This window comes from Lucilia cuprina, chromosome 5 (assembly GCF_022045245.1).
Source record: "Lucilia cuprina isolate Lc7/37 chromosome 5, ASM2204524v1, whole genome shotgun sequence".
NCBI classification, from domain to species: domain Eukaryota; kingdom Metazoa; phylum Arthropoda; class Insecta; order Diptera; family Calliphoridae; genus Lucilia; species Lucilia cuprina.
Genome location: NC_060953.1, coordinates 70,251,594 through 70,273,612, shown reverse-complemented (window position 1 = coordinate 70,273,612; position 22,019 = coordinate 70,251,594). Strand labels below are relative to the sequence as shown.

Sequence of the window (22,019 nt, the reverse complement as noted above, 5' to 3'; positions counted from 1 at the left end):
TATTTAAAAATTATATAGTTTAATAAGTTTTAATAAAAGTAGCTTACTGGATTTCTAACTTGTTTTAACACAAATTGTTGAACTCATACATATAAATTGCAAACTTTGTTCATTCTTGTACTTGCACCAGCATTGTACATTAGATAGCTTTTTTTTTTTTTTTTGCTGTTGCTACTACACAATTTAAAATACACTTTTACACTTATCGAGCTGGACTGCAAGTAAATTTGTTGCAAATACGATGTTATGTAAAAGTATATTTCATTGTAATAATATTATTTGCAATGTATTCGCCCATATTTTTGAGCTCAATCAATCGTGACACAGTATTTTTGTAAAATATATGATTTGAGAAACATGAAATTAAAAAGAAAAAATTAATAAAAAAATTATCTTCACACAAATTTTACTAAATCATATTTTTATAATATTAAAACTACTTATTAAAAATAATAATAGATCCTAACATTCATAAATAAAATAAATTTAGAAATACAGGCAAATCCCGGTATAACAATTCCCAATTTAACTTAAATCCGACAAACGAACGGCTAAATTTTTAACATTAACTACTTTACATAGCGAATGTTTGTGAAATTCTATACTCGATTATGTTATTCTTCATATCTGACCTATCGGACAAAATGACATACACTATAACCTAAAAACGCTTAATCCGTTAGATGTTCTTAGTTATTTCAAATAAATTTTAAAATAATAATTTCATACATTAATTTGAAAGAAAAAATAACTTCGATATTACGAATTTTTCGATTTAACGAAAGGTCCTGACATTATATCATTCATTATACCGAGTATTGCCTGTAACTATTATTTGGAATCGTGTTAGGTTTTTCAGATCACATTAAGAAAAATGTATAAATAGTTTGATACTGCACATGATTTCTTTTATATAATTTTTCATAAAAAACGTCAATGAAAATCCAATGTGTGGGGGTTATGTTTATTTATGAGCCGATTCTAAAAATAAATTATTTAGAGGTTTTGGCTTGTAAGAAATTTACGTCTGTCGCATTTCATCGCTTTACTTGTATTTAATGCAAGGGGATCTTATATAAGCGGTAGGGTCAATTATTGACCGAATCTCACTAAATTTTGTAGATAGATTTTGGCTCGCATAAAACTTACGAGTGTCGAATTTAGTCACTATATTCATATTTTTAAGCCAGTAATGAGTGTATTAGTTATTTAATGAAGGGGACCTTATGTGGGGGGTAAGGTCAAATATATCCCGATCCTCAAAAAATTTAATGGAAAAATTTCGGCTCATATGAAACTTATTTATGTCGTTATCTTAATCTGTTTTATGACCGTTTAAGTTGTTTTTAAGGTCACTTGTATGGGGGCTTTCCGAAAACGTGGACCGATATTGCCCATTTTCAATATCAAATATCATTATCAATAGAGAATATTTTATGCAAATTTTCAACTGTCTACTTTCAAATTTTTAACTGTCTACGTACTGTCATGTACCTCTGTCAACAGGCAGACGTACATGTCTAGAATCTAATGTAGACCAAGAATATATACTTTTATGGATCTATGGCCAATATTTCGATGTGTTACAAACGAGTGGTACTTTAAAGTGCTCTTTGGGTTGTAAAACTATGTCATGCAAAAAATAACTGAGAGGATAACGTTAACAGGTGCCGCAAAAGCTCTGAAGTTTCCAAGTGCATTTACAAGGGGAACATTTAGATTTTTTTTAGTTTTTGCTAAAATTTTGCCATTAAGTAATAAATTTTGCACCTAATACTATAAAGTACCAAGTATTGTATGTCTTATACAGTGAAATATGCAAAAGAATACCTTAGACAAATACATTTACATTAATATTGAACTTATAATTATAAATACATGGATGAAATAAACAATTTCATTTAATTTATTTTCTGAGGATCGATATTGTAGAACTCGCTCCACTATAAGTATTAAGTCATTTATATGCTGTTTTTAGATACCCGACGAGTAGTTTAAGCACAAATTTTATTTTGTTAATGTAACAAAAATAAAATAAATGTAAAATTTTAACTCAAACTACTCACACGTTATATAGAAACAACACATTAATTTTAATCCCAAATAAATTTATATATAAATAGTGACAATAGTTTTATTGTTGGACCCTATATTAGACCTTATATGATACTGATACCGAAATAATACAATATTTAATAGCGATTCCGTTATTCGTTTCGGTTGTTATTACTTGATATTGATATAACAATTAAAGTTTTAAAAATTTCACATAAAAAATAAACATTTTTTTTGATAAAAAGTTATCAATTTTGAAAATTACATTGAAATTATGTGAGCTATTTTACTAAATTCATTCTTTTGATATTCCTCATTGTGCCACTTTAATATTTTATATTTTGTTCATGACATAAGGACATTTTTTAAATTAATTATCCTTGTATTTTAATTAGCGACTATTATTGATTCTTAAAATAAATCTTATGAAAAATGAATTTTTAATCTGGATAAAATCAAAACTGCAACTAACTTTAAATTTCGTATGTGAAAAATGTAAGTATCAAACTTTCGGCGAAATGGAACGGGTCATTTTCATAATCCGATTTTTTTCAAAATTTTACGAAACCTTTATTACATAAATAAACTCAAATATGAGTTTCTTTCTTTATAAAATAAAACCTACATAAGTATGTGTATCTTATAAGAAAATTAACTAAATTGTAAGTAATTTAAATAAAAATTTTCGATTAATAGAATAAAAATCTTTGTTTTTTTCGAAAGAATATAAATTTCCAATTTAGTATAAAGAATAATTCGAACAATTTTTGTCGATTAATCGAATAAAATTTTAATGTTACATTGCAATATATAATATTTTATAAATTGCAAAAATGTTTCTATATACATATAAATATATATGTATATAAATTCGTGAGTTCGTATAAAATAAAAATCTATATTCAGGACAACACAACAGAATAGAGTAAAAATTACTTGGCATTGAGCCAACAAAATTTATACAAATACACTAAAATCTATCGAAAAGATTAAAAGAATTTTTGAAGACAACCTTTTCATGATAAATAGCAAAATATCAACATCAACAATATAGCAAACAACAAAATATATGAAACTAACAGCAGGAAAGCGGCTACAAAAACAAAGTAAAAACTTTGCTTTCGTGTGCATCATCTTTGTTAAAAAGTTGCTCGAAGTTTTTTTTTTAATTTTCAAATAATTTTTCAAGGGTTGAATTAGATTTTTTTTCGAAAAAATAAAAAAAAGTATTAAATAAAGATAGAACAATGTTACAAACTATCGTTTTCTGCGCAATGGCGTATGCAACAATTGCAGAAATTGTTATATAATTAAGAATTAACATACATACATACATACATACATACATACATACATACATACATACATACATACATACATACATACATACATACATACATACATACATACTAACATACATGGACCCTTTTTATCCTTCGATATATCTCACGTAGTATTCGTCGACGTCAAGCAGAAAAGGGTAACTCAAACACTATTTTATGTGGGCGGTCCAACATGATGATTTATAAAATTCAAAAAATGTAAAAGTGTAAATAATAAATATACATATACAATAAAACAGCATAAGTGTGGATTTTGTTCAAAAATAATGAATTAAAATTTAATGTTTAACATTTAATTTTTATGGGAATTTAAAAATAGCTTTGTTTTATTTTTTAGCTAAAAAGCTGTTTTATTTTAACGAATTTTAATTTGAAGTTAATGTGAAATTTTGAAAATAAAGGCAATATAAAAGTTATAAAATGCATCACTTTTTTCCCAAACACACGTAGCCAGGCATATTCACACAGGCACACTTTAGTAAACACACAAATAAGAACAATACTAAAGGAATTGTCTAGTAAATGTACATAAATAAAAGTTAAAACATTGTAGTCCCTAATAGTGCAACAAGAAACAGCAACAACAACCTCAGCAAATGGTTCAAATAAAAACAATACAAAATGAAACAACCAAAAAGTCAGCAACACAACAGAAAATATAAAACCGAGAGAATTGCAGTTAAATTTTTAAATCGGTGGTACAATTTATTCTGAGTGGTAAATTCATTTGATGTATACAGTTATTTGTGGATGTAAAATAACAAAAACAGCAATAACAAACATGCACGAATGTATAGTGGGTCATGACCGACCATATGATAACCTAAACTAGTGTTTTAAAACTGTGGATTATTTTCTTAATAATAAATTATTTAATTTGTTTTTTACCTTAATTCCGAAATATTTTGACAATTTGTTGACAGAAGAGATTGTTGAAGAGATTTTTACATATGGGCGTTCGAGATGGGAGATACTAAAGTAAAGGTACTAGCATTATTATCATAATTATGAGCTCAAAGCTCATGGGAAATGGTTGTATAGGAGCTAGGCGAAATAATAACCCGATTTTCATAGATAGTCATTCTGAGCCGATTGGCAGACGTTAGCACAAACTCATAATACCTCCCCACTATAGTGATGTAGGGTATAAAAACATACATTTTCACATAAACGCAGACAAGTTTAAATAAATGAATGAATGAGCTCACTCATATAAATGATACTTACACACATGTACATGTAAAACGCCTGAAGTCATACTTTGATATTTACAATTGCTCGTGTTTCTACAGCAATTTGTTGATTTTCGATGCAATTTTAAACTGTAGCCAGTAAATTTTTTATTATTTTCGCTTTTTTCTTCGCGAACTTTATTTGTATTCAAATCGTAAAGGGAGGTAATAATACTGTGTTGTTACTAAGTTAGAGAATTCTGTTAAAGGGTGATTGTGAAAACACTTAGATAAAAATAATGAATAAGAATTTGCACATTTAAGTAGCCCTAAATGGGTATATGAAGTATAAATAAATAAAACATTTTTTAAATGCTCCATATAGTATTTAATTGTTTTTCTAATTTACTTTATATAAGTTTTCTCTCGGTGTACTGTCAATGATTTTGGTTTGATTTTTAAAATGCATTTCCATCCAAAGCTTTTTATGGGTCGTTTGTTTTTTATTCTGCTGAATAGTTTTTCTACTCAGCTTTGCATTTAAAGTACGGGTTAAATTTTATGAATAATTCAGAGGGCAAATAACGAAATTCATTTGGACGCCTTTGTTACACTAAAAGGTTTGATTTTAAACTGTTACAACATAACAAGTTTTTACTCATTGGTTATAAATTAATGATATACTGGTTTTTTACAGATCAAACAACTAAACAGTTTTAATAAAAGAAATGATGTAGTACATAGAAGAATAAAAATTTTTAAAATATTACTTACATAATTACATTTTCTATAACAACTATTCTGATAATAAAAATCAATTTTAGGTGGATTTTGGTGAAAAACTTCCCGCAGCGAAAATAATTTCTAAATAAAATATAATGTACCGTATTTTAAATATCGATTTTAATTACAATACATCAGAAAAACTTAATGAGAATGAATACTTGATAAGTATACTTGTAATGCAAGAATGATAAACTAAAGATTACGTCGTCAGGCAACCCATAGCAGAAATATAGAAGGTAGTCTCAATCAAAAAAATTAAATTTATATAAGGTTCTTTGACGTTTTCCTTATTTTAAACTTTATATACAGAGTTGCCACATGTTAAAAATAATAATGGATTTCAAGAAATATTTTACAAAAAAGTTGTAGTTAATTTATCTAAATAAAATTTATGTTATATTAATGGAAGTTAATTAAATAACTGATGTCCTCTACAAACTTATAAATGGAACACATTTCGGGTTTATTAAGTAAGAATTTTTTTTCATTTTTTCATTGATGTGTGAATATTTGTTTTCTTTTAAATGACGGTTTAAAAACCTAATTCGGAAAAATGATCGGTCTAGATAAAATCGTTTAACAATTTTCTTATCTAAATCAATTTTAGATAAATTTAACAAATTTGATATATAATTTGGATTACTTGACAATGAATTTTTATTATAACTTAAAAAAATTGAATTTAAGTATTCCAAATGGTTCAAAAAGTTGGTATTTGGCTTATATAACATACCTAGTAGTTATTGGGATAGCATCTCTATCCAATCTTGCACGTTTTGAATTGATTGTAATGTCACTTTTAAAGAAATGGTCTGAACAAGCCATAGGCTCTTTTGGCAAATTTTCTTCGTTGGTTTTGCATCTTTCAAGCCACTGTTGGCGTTTACCCGGTAATATAGGGACTTTAAAAAATCTTACGTTGGAATTTTTGCAGACTTTAAAAAATCTTACATTGGAATTTTTGCAGAAGTATTTCGTATTTTCGCAGTTCAGGAAAATGCAGCTCATATTTATTCTCTAATTTATTTTACAAATTAGTTTTCAAAGATTTTTATATAAATGTGATTTTATTCAAAAGAACAATTTTTATAATATTTTCTAACTGGATTCAAATTATTTTTATAAATTTTTTACATAAACTTCAAAGCATATATAGAAATTTCATTATAAAATGGGAAAAATTAAAATGTATATGGTATCACTAATTTAACGAAAACTTCAAAATCCTTAAGCATGTCAGATAGAGAATTTAAAAAATAATGAGAGATTGACACTACCTTCTATTTTTCTACTATGGTTAAAACCATATAGTAGTACATATAGGCGAAACTGAAGCGGTTTTCAAACAAAAATTTTTATGCTCTTCACACAGACGAGCTCTGAGAGAATAAAACAAACTTGTGAGAACTAAACGCACTCACTAAACTTCAAATTTTCTTCGCAAAATTGCTAGGATATTACCACTTATTAGTTTTTCTTATCACTTAAACTGAATGTTTATTATTTTTTTCAACACTTTTCATTTATTTAAAACCCCGAAAATAATTTATATTTTACAAACGAAAAAAAAAAATATTCTTTGACATTTTATTTTAATTAAAATTGAAAAATAAAAAGTTGTACATTTTAGTATTGAAAATTAAAAAAAATATTTTACATACTTTTTTCATTTTGCATTAGTGCAGAAAAAAATAACAAAGAAACGTGTTTATAATATGTTTGGAGATAAAATATAATTTCAAAAAAATAAATAACTAATATATTCATTAACTAAGATATAAAATTCCATTAATAACACACAAAAATAACGTCCAAAAAATACATATTTTATTTGGTACCTCTTGAACAATTGTGTTTATTTTTGTGCTTCTACTTATAAATTCTCACCAGTTTGGTCTTTGACAGGGGACTTAGGTCCTTGACAATTAGTATCGCCTATATACTACTATATGGTTTAAACATTCTATTATTTCACAATTTCTAACGCGTTTTTTTTTCAATATTAATTTTGATTACATATACACCATGTTCACTCCATATTTATGTCACTTCCTCTAAACTTTGTTTTCGGTTTTCCATGTTATTTTATTATATATATTTATTTGATTACACTTAAGGCAAAATTCGTTATATTTTTCAATATTTTTTCCATTATAATTACATTATATTTATAATATACATTGTATTTTTTCAAAACGTTTTAATTTCAACAATGAAATATTATGATATGATTTAATGTAATAAGTGTTATCAAGTTTTCTCGGAGTGGATCCATTATTGGATATATGCCATATATTAGACTTTATATTAAACACCAGATAGAATTATTATTTAATTATTTTTAAACACAAAAGAATATTTTAATTCGAAAATTCAAATTTTTGTTAATAAAGTCGGATTTTTTGATAATGTGTATTTTTAAGCTGTGCATTATTTTTAATCAAATTGTTAATATTAAAATTTTTTGTTGTTGCGCCCTTTTGCATTTTAGGTAACGATATACATATGTTTAAGATATGTTCATAAAAAAAATTTTAATTCTTCACGAACGAATGACATAAACGATTTTTTGGCTTTCCTGAAAACTTGTGTTATTCAAGACGTTTGATACATATGTATATTGAATGTAATATTGAATTTAATAAATAAATTCAGTTATATTCCTAGAATAAGCAATAAATTTGCTTTTAGGTCATGAAAAAATGTTTTATATCATATTTCTGACTATCCTTCTTATAACACTCTTTTATTTGAGTAATCGGAAATATTCAAATTACGCACAATTAAATTTCTTACAGAAATATAAAGTCTAAAGAGATCTGTTATATCTTCGATCAAAGAACTTTTTTTGTAAAAATAAAATGCAAATCTCTTAACAACCCTCTTTATAAATTTTGTACAGAATACATAAGAACACTCCGTCAATTCCGATAAAAGAACCTAGTGTGTCTTGGCCCGCATATGAAAACATTTTTATACACAAACATCCTGCATTTTTTCCACCTTTTTTACCACGAATCTATTTACAGCTTTTAAAATAAAGACTAAGAAATACACAATGTTTTGAAAAAGTTTATTTTTGTTTTGCAGTCAAAGGAAAAAATGAAAAAAAACTTTTTTAACATTTTTCTTGGATGCGTTGGAAAATCTTTTAAGCTTAATATAATATCTTATACTGTTTTTTTTTTAATTTCTTTAAATGTTGTTAGAGAGTGAAGCTTCTTTTCACACTGATCCCAAAGGAAGAGAATAAAATAAACACAAAAATGTGAAAAAAACAATAATTTCTGTCTTTGGCTGCTATCATTGAGTATTAACGGTCAAAGTTAGCAACAAAACGAACATTAACTGACTTTGCATTACTTGCCAGAAAAAACAGTTAAATCTTAAAAATATTAAAAATTTCTTAAAAATGTTTTCGTGCGTATTTATATTTTTTAGATAAATTTTCATTTTGAAGTATTTTTTTTATTATTTGACATCCAAACATTCATGTTTGTATTTGTATTTTTAAATTATTACATTTAAATTTATATTTTAAAAGATTTCTTTAAATATTTTGCAACATAATTACACTATAAACATTATACATACACTATGGAGCAAAAGTGAACCTTTTTTTGTTACTAATGCTTTTATGAAACTCTAATTATTAAAAAACGAAATCAAATAAAATAAAACAAATACAGTATATTTACTAGGTCTTCATTAAACACAAATACATATTACAAACTAAAATAATATTTCATTTAATACATAAAAAAAATTAAATATAGAAAAACTAAAACAACTCACTTTTGCACTCTCTTCAAAATATTTACAAAAATAATATTAATAACCGGTTATATCGCCTTTTTTGCTAATAATTTCTTTAATACGTCGTGGCATGCTCTCCACAAGATTTTCGCAGTGTTTTATGTCAATATCACCCCACATTTCATATACTTTTTCCCAAAGTTCCTTTATACTTCCGGGCTGTTGTTCGAGACCCCCTAGTTTTCGTTTTAAGATGGCCCATAAATTTTCTATGGGGTTTAAGTCTGGACTTTGAGCAGGCCACTCCATCACATGAAATTTTTGGTTTTTTAACCATTTTTGAACTATTTTCGACTTATGTTTCGGATCATTATCCTGTTGGAATATTACGTCTTCCTCATTATAATCCAACTGTCCTAAAGCCACTGGTAAATTTTCATAAAGGAGGTCCAAGTAATTTTCTTTACGCATTATTCCATGTATTTGGACAAGTGGGCCCACTCCAAAATAGGTAAAACATCCCCATACCATCAGGGAGCCACCTCCATGTTTAACAGTTTCAATGGCTTGGTATGTTTGGGTAGCTTCTCCTGTTCTAGACCAAAAATAATTGATTCCATCTGAATTAAGTCTATTAATTTTCGTCTCATCTGACCACAAAACTCTTTTCCAGTCGTCTAATGTCCAAAATTGGTGAGCTTTAGCAAAGTCTAGGCGTGCTTTTTTTTGTTTAGGTGTTAGTTTGGGCTTTTTAGGTTTTTTAGCTGGAATAATGCCAATTTTCTTTAAAGATCTTCGCACAGTCCATACACTAACATTCTTATTTGTAATATTAGCAGCTACTCTAGGGCATTTAGCTTGTCCCGATGTCAGTAGCCTTCCAATTTGACGTGCATCTCTATCAGTTAACTTACATGGACGCCCATTTTTAGAGGAAACATTAATGTTTTCCTTTCTTTTTATCCTCATACATGAAGACTGTGATATGTTCAGCTCTGTTGCAATTTTTCTAGTGGATATTCCATCCAGAAGTTTATTTATTATTTTTTTCACAATTTCAGAACTTAGTTTTGGCATTTTGAATAAAATTTTCTCAAATGATAACATTTTCTCAAATGATTAGATCAAAACTTTTAAATAAATGTTATTGGAATTTAACTACTTTTTTAAACATCTCAGTTGTTTCTTGATAAACAAAAAAAGCATGTTTATAACAAAATTTTTTCAAAGAGTGCAAAAGTGAACTTTTTCCATTATTAATTGTTAGCTATTTTTAAAATAAAATAAATCATTGTTAAATTATTTTTGTATTTTATTTTTACTAATAACTCCCCAATGAATTCATGGATATATAATTAATTCTATTAGACTTATTTGTTTCGGAGCTTTATTATAAAATAGTAGTTTGTTATGTAGTCTGTGCTTTTTAATCTGCAATATCGAAATAATAAATAATTTTGTTAAAATATTATGTTGCTTCTACCACACGAAAATTTGCAACATTAATTTTTCAGTTTTTATTTCAACAACAAAAATTAAATGTCAAAAAATAAAAATATTTTTTCGTTTATAAAAACATAATAAAATATAACGGTAGGTGATAAAAAATATTTTCAAGTCCTATAAACCACGAATTTTCGCTACAAAGTTTTGAAGTTTGGAGAGAGAGAGTAAGTTTCTTGTTGGAGTTACACAGAACTCGTCTGTGAGACGAGCATAACGTTGTAAAAAAATGACAGCGTTTCACTTCTTAGTGTTCAGTGGTCCTTACGTTTATTAATTTAAAAATTATATGAAATAAGCTTTGAAAAACAGCAACAAAACACAACTAATATTGAGAATTTAGCAACAAAATTTGTGTTTTTGAATCATTCCCGAACGAGTCCAATGAAAAACGAAAGTAGACAATTAATAGACCCAATTCCGCAAAGGGTTTTAAAAAGTAAGCTCGTATTGTTAATTTATATGCATTTTAAACTAAGCTTTTCGAGTAGAGGGTTTAGGTACCTCATACTATGTATTTTTACCACGGTGCAGATTGACCTATTTGACATTGAATTATAAACTATGAAAATTGACATTTAACCTTTTGAAAGTAAAATATTGTATTAACACGATTTTAAATATCTTGGCTTTAAAAGGAAATCATAAATTATCCCGTACTTTAAAGTATTTCGATGTTATTAGCTATAACATGTATATCATATTTTTAAAATTTTAAAGCGCGATATTTTTTGTCGGAAACGGGATTCCGATCAAAAAGTCATTGATTTGAGAAACACTTTCAGTCCTTAGTATGTGTTAAAATTGGAGATGGTAAATCCGAAAATTGTTATTTTCTGTCCGTTTTGATATGTTTGCTCCCAATAGGTATTAAAAGTGTCTCCAAAATTTCAATAAAATTATATCAATATCACGAAGAAATTCAGCATAAATAACTTTTATATAAACATAAATCCTCCCACTAAATTCCATGAGGGTCGCCCCATATTTAACCCTATTCCCTATTTAAAGTATCTTTTATAAAGCAAGTTTTTCAACAATTTTGTATTAAGAAAAAAGTCAACGTCGTGAATTGCTAAAGGATTTTTAAAACAATGTTGTGTTTGAACTCATGAACATGTTTTCTTATACTTGAAAAACGATGTTAAGCTAAAATCAAATGTATCCATGTTATATAAACATCTTGCTATGTCATTACAAAAGTCTTCATCTTCATCTTAATAGCTTCGTTGAAAAACTTTAAATAGGTTAAGTTTGAAATAAGTTATAAGTGAATTTTATAGCGATACTATTTAGGAATTAAAAGTAACATACATAAATCAGATTTTTACTAGGCGACCTTTAAAATTAGCTTCTTGGCATAAAGTCACAAGCCGTATATAAGATCTAGTTTACATTCCTTTCCACCACAGGGAGTATAATAAAATCATGACACTTAAAGTTCATATTTTTTCTCCCTCTCTAATATTTTTCTTTTAGTCTGATAACGCAGAAAAAAAGGATAAAACCAACTGGCATACTGTGTAATAAAAATACAAACAAATTCATTTAATTTAAATGTTGCATGTTTCAGATATAAAATCAACAAATTATGAATAATATAGCAAATTCTACTACAGCACACAAATATAACAAACACACACTCACAGGATGATTAGAGAAAAAAAAAAAACAACACATGCAACAGTTTTTCTTAAAGTTTTGGCTGAAATAGAAAATTTTTAATTTTCTTAGAGGGACATGTACAAACAATATACATTTTAAAAAGTGTTGGCATTAGGAGAGAGACGATGAGGGAGTTTGTTTATGGCCATAGGCTAAAATTTAATTGCTTAGTATACAATTGTTAAGGAATCTCAAGTGTTACATTATTCCCTAAAGGGTTTTAAAAGGACATTACTTTAAGTGTTTCAAATCTCATTCGGTTTCATTCTGCTGAAAACACGGGGGTATGGTGGAGTAATGTGGTATGAAATGCTATAATAAAGTGGAAAGTAATTTAGAATGGTCGATGTAACTTGTTACATGTTTCACTGTCTGTAATTAAGGATAAGAGGGGAAATTATAGGAAAAGGTACAACATGGGATGTGGAACATGAAAAACGATTTTTTAATGGTACAAATCGGTACATTATCTTGATGTTAATAACTAAATAACCAGCGAAATTAATTAATATAAATACTAAAATTTTTAATGTAAATGTATGTCTTGGATATTTCCTGTTTGTTGCTTTTATGGTTTTGTTTCCTTTTTCAAACTAACAAAAAAATTATATCCCACAAATGTTCCATCAACATGTGATTCAATTCCTTGTTGGTTTTATTCTCAAAAAATGACAGGACTTATAGCATTTATTTCCGTACTCACCGCACATGTCTTTTTGTCAGACAATGAGACAAAGCAAAAAAAACAGCAGCAACAAATTTCTAACATTACGTTATTGTTTATCAAATGCAGCAACAGTCTGTCTGTTGTGTGTAGCACGAGTTATGAACAAAACAGAGAGTCTGTGAAATGGTCCCATCAATATACCCTCGTAGTACGAGTCTCATTCAACAATTCGTTATAAGTTTCTTTGCTTGTGTTTTGTTTACGAATTCGCCCTGAAATTTTTCTGAGCAACAGTAATAAGGGTAGTTTTGAAACACTCGCCAACAAGAAAACAGCCAACAAGAGAAACAGTTTATCAATGTGTTCCTATAGCTTTCACGTGTTTCAGTTCCAGTTGTTGTATGGCTAGAATAGCTGATGTATGGCTGTCTTTGTCAGAGGACTATATAAGGGCTGACAGTAACCGTTGGTGTTTTCATTAACCTCCAAGGGTTGCTTACGTTCGGTTCGCATTTCTATACTCTCTTTCTTATATAATATTCTCTTTGAACGGATCCTTAAGTTTAAACTTTTTTCACCTTTAACACTCAATCATACAATACAACTAACTTTACTTTCTATTTCCACAATTCACAACTTTTAAATTTTTAACTACGTTACAAATTCATCTTTTTTTTAATTCTCAAAAACAAATTGAATTAAAAAATATTTAATACAAAAAAGTGTAATCGAAAAATAAAAGTTTAACAAAATATTCCGGCCTTGTTTAACAGTGTCGATTTTTTGTATAAAATTTAAAAATATTGTTATTAAACTAAAGCAATTATAAATTTACTTCCGGAGACACTACAAACAAATCTGAAAGAATAAAACCTCGAAAAAATAAACGATAAAAGAAAACTATAAAAATCAATAATGTTGCAATGCATTTCAGTGGCAACACAATAAGACACAATTTTGTTTTTAAAGAAACTATTTTATTTTAAAGTGAAAAACTATAATAACCCCTAAAAATATATACAAATAACAAACAAAACCCAAGAAAATGAAAACTTAAAAGTCATAAACATAAAAATAGATTTCGACGAGCCCTTAACTTTTTTTTTTATAACAAAATCTCTACAACGAAAATATATAAAACTACATCTGCATTAAGTTACCAACAAAAGTCAACAACAATAATAATCAACAAAACAAAAATATTAATCTGCCTAATGAATTAACTACATTATTTTATTACTTCATTATAAATATTATTTATCTGTAATAAAAAACTTTTGCTCGTGCGGAAATTTAAAAACTTAAACTTATTTTCCCTAATCTCCTATAAACTCCGATATTACAAAAAAAAAAAAAAAAAAACAAGAAAATCTTCCGTTTCCTTCTTAATTTTATTTCAAAATATACAAAGTACTAAAAGAAAATGCCACGCTGTTTAATGGCAAAGAAATGGAAGGCCTATCCATGGCCCGACAGGTCCGAGGATAAAACCAATAATTCATCAGCTGCATCCACACAAGTAACATTATCTTCACCTAGTTCCTCGACACCGGAACTAAGCATACAGTTAATACCAAAGAAGGATATTGAAACAAAATCTCGTCGATCTACCATCGACGAAGATGAAGAAATCGATGTTGTTGGTGATAATGTTTTAGTGAATACAACAGCAACTCCAACTACTTCTGCTTCTGCTACGGTTATTATTAAATCAAGTGATTTAAAATTGTCAAATTCGCAAACCGCTACAAATAATACAACATCTACTGCTCCAACTCCCTCCACATTATCAATGACGACATCCTCATCATCATCAGCAACCACTTCGTCGTCATCAAAATCGTCTGCTACAGCAACGTGTTGGGGTCCCTCATCTCCAACGGCTGGAGCTACAGCTCCTAGTCCTCCTCCACATTCACCGGAAGCAGCTACACGTGGTACCACTAATTTATATAATGGTGAGTTTACACTTCTTCCAACAAATAATTTTACTAGTTTAGGAAATGTAATACAAGGGCAAAGGTTAAAATTTGATATTTTTGATAATTACCCAAATGTTTATTAGTGACCAATAACAAAGTTATTTCAAATATATTACATCTTAAGAATAAATATAAGGCAGTAAGTTTGTATACTCTTTTCCATCTTATAACCAATATTAGGATTTTTTCTAAACCATGTTTAAATGGATGAAAATAAAAAATGTACTCATTGGGAACATAGCTGTAAACATAGCTTTATTGGGAACGCTTTTTATCTAAATTTAAAATAAATTTTAAACTTTGTAAAGCTTTGAATACGTAAATCTTACTTTTTATATGCAAAATATTTTATGTTAATTGTTTTATCCAAAATGTTTTTATTGATTTCAATGGTTTATTTTTAACAACATGTAATTTTTATTAAAAAAAAAAAATAAATACATATACGGATATAAATATTTGTATGTACTTTTATAAACTTGTATGTATTCAAAATTAAATATTTAAAAGTTTTCATTTTTCGCCTGTTAAATCCTATGTATACCGGTTTTTTTATTATTAATGATAATTATTAGTATAAATTTCTAAAATCAATAATTCATATTAATGACTGTGTGCGATAGGTTTTACGTTAAAAACAAATATTAATAATAATAACAATAATAATAAAAATAGTAGCAGCAGTAATAATATTAGGGCGATTTTTTCTATGGCCAAGTTAATTACATTGAAATGGCCTTAGGTTAAAAACGAACATAAGCAGAAAAGAAACAGCTATTGTCTTGAAAGTGTAACCAACATTAAAATTAAACAATATATATTATGTGTGTTTGCGTGTATATTTAGAAACTAGGCAACCTCTAACACAAATATAACCTCTTAAACTAACACAAATACACTAATAAATACTAACATTCAACTTAAAGTCATTAACAGGAAAAAGGACTCTTGAGTACGAACCAACAGAAACCACTAAATATATAACCATAAAAAGGATCTATTTAAATTACCTAAAAATTGTACAGAGAAAGTCATTAAGCTTGAAAAAATTTAAAAGAAAGTTTTTAGCCCAACTTTTTCACTAGAAAAAAATACACATGATTAAAGTTACATTTATTGATATTTTGTTCATTGGAACAAAATAAACATGTAATGTAAAAACATACATTACAATTGTGTTTATACTTTGACTTTGAAACATAATTAAATAATTTTTGTTTTGAATCATTTTATTCCTTTCTTCTAAGATTGATTTCCATATATGTCGATGTCGCGTTTTATTGTTTGACTTTATCTTCATTCTGATCAACTGCTTTTTTTACTGTCATAGAAAAACACGCATTTCCGTTTCCGATTTTAACATTTTAGAAACCAAATTTTAATTTCTGCAACATATGTAGAGGTAGATTTCTTATATTTAGTTGTTTGAACCTTCTAGGCATTTAAAATTTATTTCCTAAAAAGTCCTCTAAAGGTTTTTAACATACATAGTTGTTTAAATAAAGTTTTCTCTCAAAATTTAAAGGCAATCTATATTTTTTGGGTGAAAAACGAAAAAATATGATTTCAATTTAGTCAATGGCTTTGACTAAAACGACATGGAAACGACAAGAGCCACTCTAACCCTTACAAAGGATTCATAAACAAAAATCTTCCTCTATGTGGTGGAAAAGGCTAAAAAGGGAAAACTTTAGTGAATTTAAGCGTAATAATACCGTCGCAAACAAATCAACTGTTAATAGGATATACAAACAACTGACACAAACATGTACTTACAAACCTATTTTTTTAACAGGAAATAAAGGAAAAAAACAACAGAAAGCACGATGTAATGCGTTGTCAGCATGTTGCTTCCACAGACGTTAAACATGTGTATGTGTGCGAATTTTTCGTCACTAGAGGGGTTGTATTTGTAGAAGCAGACTTTTTTTATTAAAAATTCTAGTATAAGGACCAAACAACTTCCAGCCAGCCAGCTCGACTTGGGTGTTTGCATTTCAAGTGCTGTATTACGTTGTTACGTCTGTTATGCTCGAATGAATGTACGAAGATTCTATGTTAGTTGTTTTAACTGAATACTACACAGTCTAACTTGTCGTTGATTTCGTCGTCAACTCTTTCGCATTTCACTTGTATTTATTTTTGTGTTCTTATTACATCCGTAGATTTATTTAATTTTCTTAGCATTGTTTCTTATTGCTACACGTACATACATGTAGATACATAAGTACGTGCATACATATGTATATATATATATATTCCTTTTCATGTGATGTGTATGGCAACATCACGTGAATACTTGTACATTAACATTTGTATTTACATATAGAATTTTCTAAGTAAATATGTATTGTATGTATACATACTTAAATGATTTTTTACATACAATTATTTTTTCAATTCACTATTATATTTTTAAATGTTGTGTTGAAAGACCCCAAGGTTTTCAAACGATTCATTCTTCTTTCTGTTTATTATTTAAATAAAAACTTAAGTATTTAGGTAGAAAAAATATAAAAGATATTTAATCAAAAGTCATTTAAGATTAATTTTTAATACTTATGCTGAGTATTACTAACAGCAGGCAAATAATATTGAAACACTTAATTTGAATTAAGTTTAAATAATTTTTTTATTGGTTAAGAATCAACGGATATGCATACATGAAAATACTATAGTAGACACAATATAGCACACTCTTAAAGTCATAAATTTTAAACAAAATATTTCTTTTAATGCTAACAACAACATAAAAGTATAATTTTTAATCTTTAAAAATTTGTTTTCTTTCAACCACCATACTGTTCTCGCAAAAACTATTTAATTTCTCGCAAAAAATGTTGGTATATGGGATGGGAAAAAATTAATATGACCTAGAATGTGACACATGTCACAGGCATAAATTTTTATAAAAACCCTTTCGTGATGCAAGTACTTAATTAAAGCAACGACTTATATGACAATGAAATAAAAACAAATCAGAAGGAGATAAGAGTTTTGTCGACACTAAACTTAAGAAAAAAATATATTTTTTTGTGATTATATTATTTAGGATGTTAATACTTGTAGTAAATTGTAAACAATTACCTAGGTTATTATTACTTTCTATTCTATTTTTTAATTTTTATTATTATTATTATTCTGGTATCAGTTGCACCTCTTAATCATAGTGCCAGACATTAATATTTTGACCTTAAAATTTACAAATTTTTATGGTCAAAGACATCACTAACTTCATCGTTATACTACTTATTCTACTAAACCACAAAATAAATAAAAGAGGAATCCTAACTAACATCAAACATTAGAACCCAAAAAATTAAATAAAGTACCAATTTACAAGTAAATATGTATAATGAGACTTAGACTAGAAATACGCATTGACACATTGAGGAAAGGAATTTTGTCTTTGCATCCGTTAAAAGTTTCATGACAAAAGTTAGGTTTGTGTAAAAAAGAATAACAACAACAGCTATAATAAGAACAAAAAAAAAAAAAAAAAACAAGTATCGAGAGACATTTGTGTAACCAATTTTACATTTAAGGAGTTTTTAGACAAACTTTAGTATTTTACTGGCTTAGTCTCCAACCGTGTGTTGCCACAGTATTTTTTGTATGTAGTACAACTGCAATGCGACATTTTATATGTTTCGATTTCTTATGCTTTGTTTCGTTGCTGCTAAAGTGAGTTATGTGCAGCAAGCCCCTTTAGAAAATATTGTTCAGTTTCCGGCTCCCCCTTATTACCGCGTGGGTATTTGTATTATATTTTTATTTTGTCTCTTGCTTTTGCATTTATAATGCTGTGTTATATTATGTATATTTTACAAAATTCCTTGTTACAGTATTTCTCCCTACACCACTATAGTGGGAAGAGTGTTCGTTTGTGCTTATGTTTGTAACACACGAAAAATATTGGTCCTACAAGTATAAGTATACCGATAGACTCAGCACCACAAGGTTTACATTGTTGTCCATGTAAACCTTGTGCGGAAGGTACAGGCCGCAATTTCCAAGATAATTTGATTAAATTCGGATCAAACATGCTTTTTGCACAGGGAAATCGGTTGGTTGAAATCGGTCCATTATTTCACCAAGCCCGAAAATTTTATGCCATAATTACATCAAATATACCACTATCTCTTCAAAAATTAGCACAAATATGTTATATATTAGTATAACTGACACTGCAGATTTTCGTAATGATCGGCCCTATTTGACTCTCCCATACAAACCACCGTTTAAAAAATGTCCTAAACGTCCAAAATTAACTTATAACCATTAGTATAGCAATGAAATTCCACATTTATTTGAAAATATATCCTTTTCCCAAATCTAATGGGGCCAATAATTCATCTATCCCCTACATAGAGCCTTATTTAGAAAATAGCTTCTTTTATAAATAATTGCTTAAATAATTTGAATTAATGTTATAATTCATAATATAACATAAAAGTTTCTTTATTAAAAACAAATAATTTTTAAAATATACTAATGGTGTAGGGTATCACATGTTTGGCCACTTTTACTTTTGTGAGTATAAAACTAGGAAAAATAAACTTCATGCTGCTAATTCAAAACCGTTCGTACTTGTTGGTTCTTGGGTTTCAGTCAGTCAAATAGTTATGTATGTGCTTGTTTACAAATGTCTGGCATTAATAATATATCGAGGAACTATACACAGCAGTCGCCAACTCCGATATTAATTTTTATAGAAAAATATTCAGCAACAACTAAAAATCCGTAATATAAACTTCAACGAAAAAATTCTATTTTTAGTTGATTTTGGACCGAATATCATATTTTCATGTTTTTTAAGAAATTGTTTTCTTTTCTGCCGTCAAATTGCATAAAATCAAAATAAAATATTTAATATTTCTAAGAAAAACTGTATATTTGTTGATTGTATGAAATTGTTAGTAGATAATATTATTAATAGATATTATTAGTAGTTAATATTATTAGTAGATAATGCAAACATTTAAAAACTAATTAGAAAATGTTAAAGATATTGCGATTTTTTGAGACTATTGAATATAATTTAAAACTAATTATAAAATCTTTAATATATTGACCTAGAAAATGTTGTGTTTTTGAGATAGAGATTATTAAATATAATCGTTCGATTTGTATTTTTTTAATATTCAATTTTTCCTTTTTTATTTTTAGGTTATAATCATGATATTTCGCCTCTACATTATACCGCGTACCTGCCTCGTTTGGAAAACGAAGTTACCGTCATAACAAGCACCTCAAATTTACATCAACAACACGTCCCCGCTCACACTTACAACTATCAAACGCCTCCGCCATCAAACACGTCTTCACCTTCATCGTCGCCCTCAACACGCAGCAGCAGTCTATCTTCGCCGAGTGAACGTTTAAGTCCGCCCATAATACGCATTAAAACCGAAATGTCCTTTAACGATGACATCGATGCAAGTAGTACCGAGTCGCGCAAGTGCTATACAAGTACGGGGGCCGCATTGTCATTGCCTCCTAAAAAAAAAGATATCTATCGACCATATTCGCTGGATGATAGACCAACAAATGAACGCTTGCGTTTACGACAACCGGCAGAGGAAGATTTACATGCAGCTCATGCTATATTGGATCTTAGCGCATCTACTGCATTTCACCCACCCACACAGCCACATCAGCTGCAACAACAGCCATCAGCTCAACATCATTTAACTCACCAGCCTTTACATCCCTTGCATCATATAACCCATGCTATTCAGTTGCAACAGCAGCAGCAACAACATCATCATCTGCCTCAGGATGTAACACTCTCGGTAGCCACTAATACACCCTCCATAGCAGATTTGGCTTTGGCGGCTAGTGTGGCTAATGAGCATCGACCCCGCTCTAATTCTTCCATGCACAGTTTACAAAGTAACTCCGATAGTGAAAGGCAACCCAGTTCGCCGGGTGGCAGTGTACAAAATGAAAACAATAACACAACCAATCAGTTTCCTAAAAATTCTGCTGGTGCCTCTGTAAAAACTGTAGCCTACACTTATGAGGCATTTTTTGTAAGTGATGGTCGATCAAAACGCAAAAACATTACAGATCCGCAGGCTGTATTGCAGCAAGAACAACAAAAGGCAAAATATACCTGTAGTGAATGTGGCAAACAATATGCCACGTCAAGCAATCTATCGCGCCACAAGCAAACACATCGTTCATTAGACTCACAGTCCGCCAAAAAGTGTCATACCTGTGGCAAAGCTTACGTGTCGATGCCAGCCTTAGCCATGCATGTTCTAACGCACAAACTTTCCCACAGTTGTGGTGTATGTGGCAAATTGTTTTCGCGTCCCTGGTTATTGCAAGGTCATTTAAGGTCGCATACGGGTGAGAAACCCTACGGTTGTGCTCATTGTGGAAAAGCCTTTGCGGATCGTTCCAATTTAAGAGCTCATATGCAAACACATTCGATAGACAAGAATTTCGAATGTAAACGCTGCCATAAATCTTTCGCATTGAAATCGTACCTCAATAAGCATTTGGAATCGGCCTGTCTTAAGGATGAGGCAGACATGCAATTCGATAGTACCAGTGATAGTGGTGGCATGACATCTCCTACTCCCACTGAGGACTACAATATTCCTAGTTACTCACAACAAGCACAAAATGGTTTTAAAATAAGTCACATTCCCCAGCCAGTACCAGCTGCGGCCGTAGTTAAAGTAGAGGCCACGTTTGCAGGTTAAACATAAATCCAACAACAAACATATTGTAAGTAGTTTTAAAAGAAAGTCTAATCTAATGAAAAATATTAAGAAAGTATTAAGAATCATTCAATTAAAAAAAAACATGAAAAAAAGTTACGATTTTGTTTAACAAAAATTAGTAATAATTTATTATTGAAAAAAGGACAATATTTATATAGACAAAAAAATACAAACATTCATTCCATATATTAATTTTTATATACTTATAGTTTTAGTTAAATATTAATGAAGAAAATTTAGTTCTACACTTATTAAATACTAATTTAATTAATTATTTAATTAAAAATTAGTTTATAATTTGTAACACATTTAATAACACAAGACATCATAATACGTCCATTTCATTTTAAGCA

The 22,019-nt window shown here is 28.5% G+C and overlaps 2 protein-coding genes across 2 annotated transcripts in view; one reads left to right on the top strand and one right to left on the bottom strand.

The window, feature by feature from the left end:
• LOC111684176 overlaps positions 1-22,019 on the bottom strand; it is a 461,818-nt gene that overhangs the window by 131,666 nt on the left and 308,133 nt on the right. The gene's annotated exons all lie outside the window — the stretch shown is intronic.
• Positions 13,437-21,777, top strand: LOC111684107 (fez family zinc finger protein erm). The gene is made up of 2 exons (XM_023446236.2): positions 13,437-14,905; positions 20,099-21,777. The coding sequence occupies exons 1-2, from the start codon at positions 14,371-14,373 to the stop codon at positions 21,643-21,645; spliced, it is 2,082 nt and encodes a 693-aa protein (XP_023302004.1). The 5' UTR covers positions 13,437-14,370; the 3' UTR covers positions 21,646-21,777.

Excerpts from the sequence above, each read along its gene's own strand:
- LOC111684107 (XM_023446236.2), top strand. The coding sequence starts at position 14,371 with ATGCCACGCTGTTTAATGGCAAAGAAATGGAAGGCCTATCCATGGCCC. Across the intron at positions 14,906-20,098 it reads TACCACTAATTTATATAATG|GTTATAATCATGATATTTCG; the intron begins GTGAGTTTACAC and ends TTTTATTTTTAG.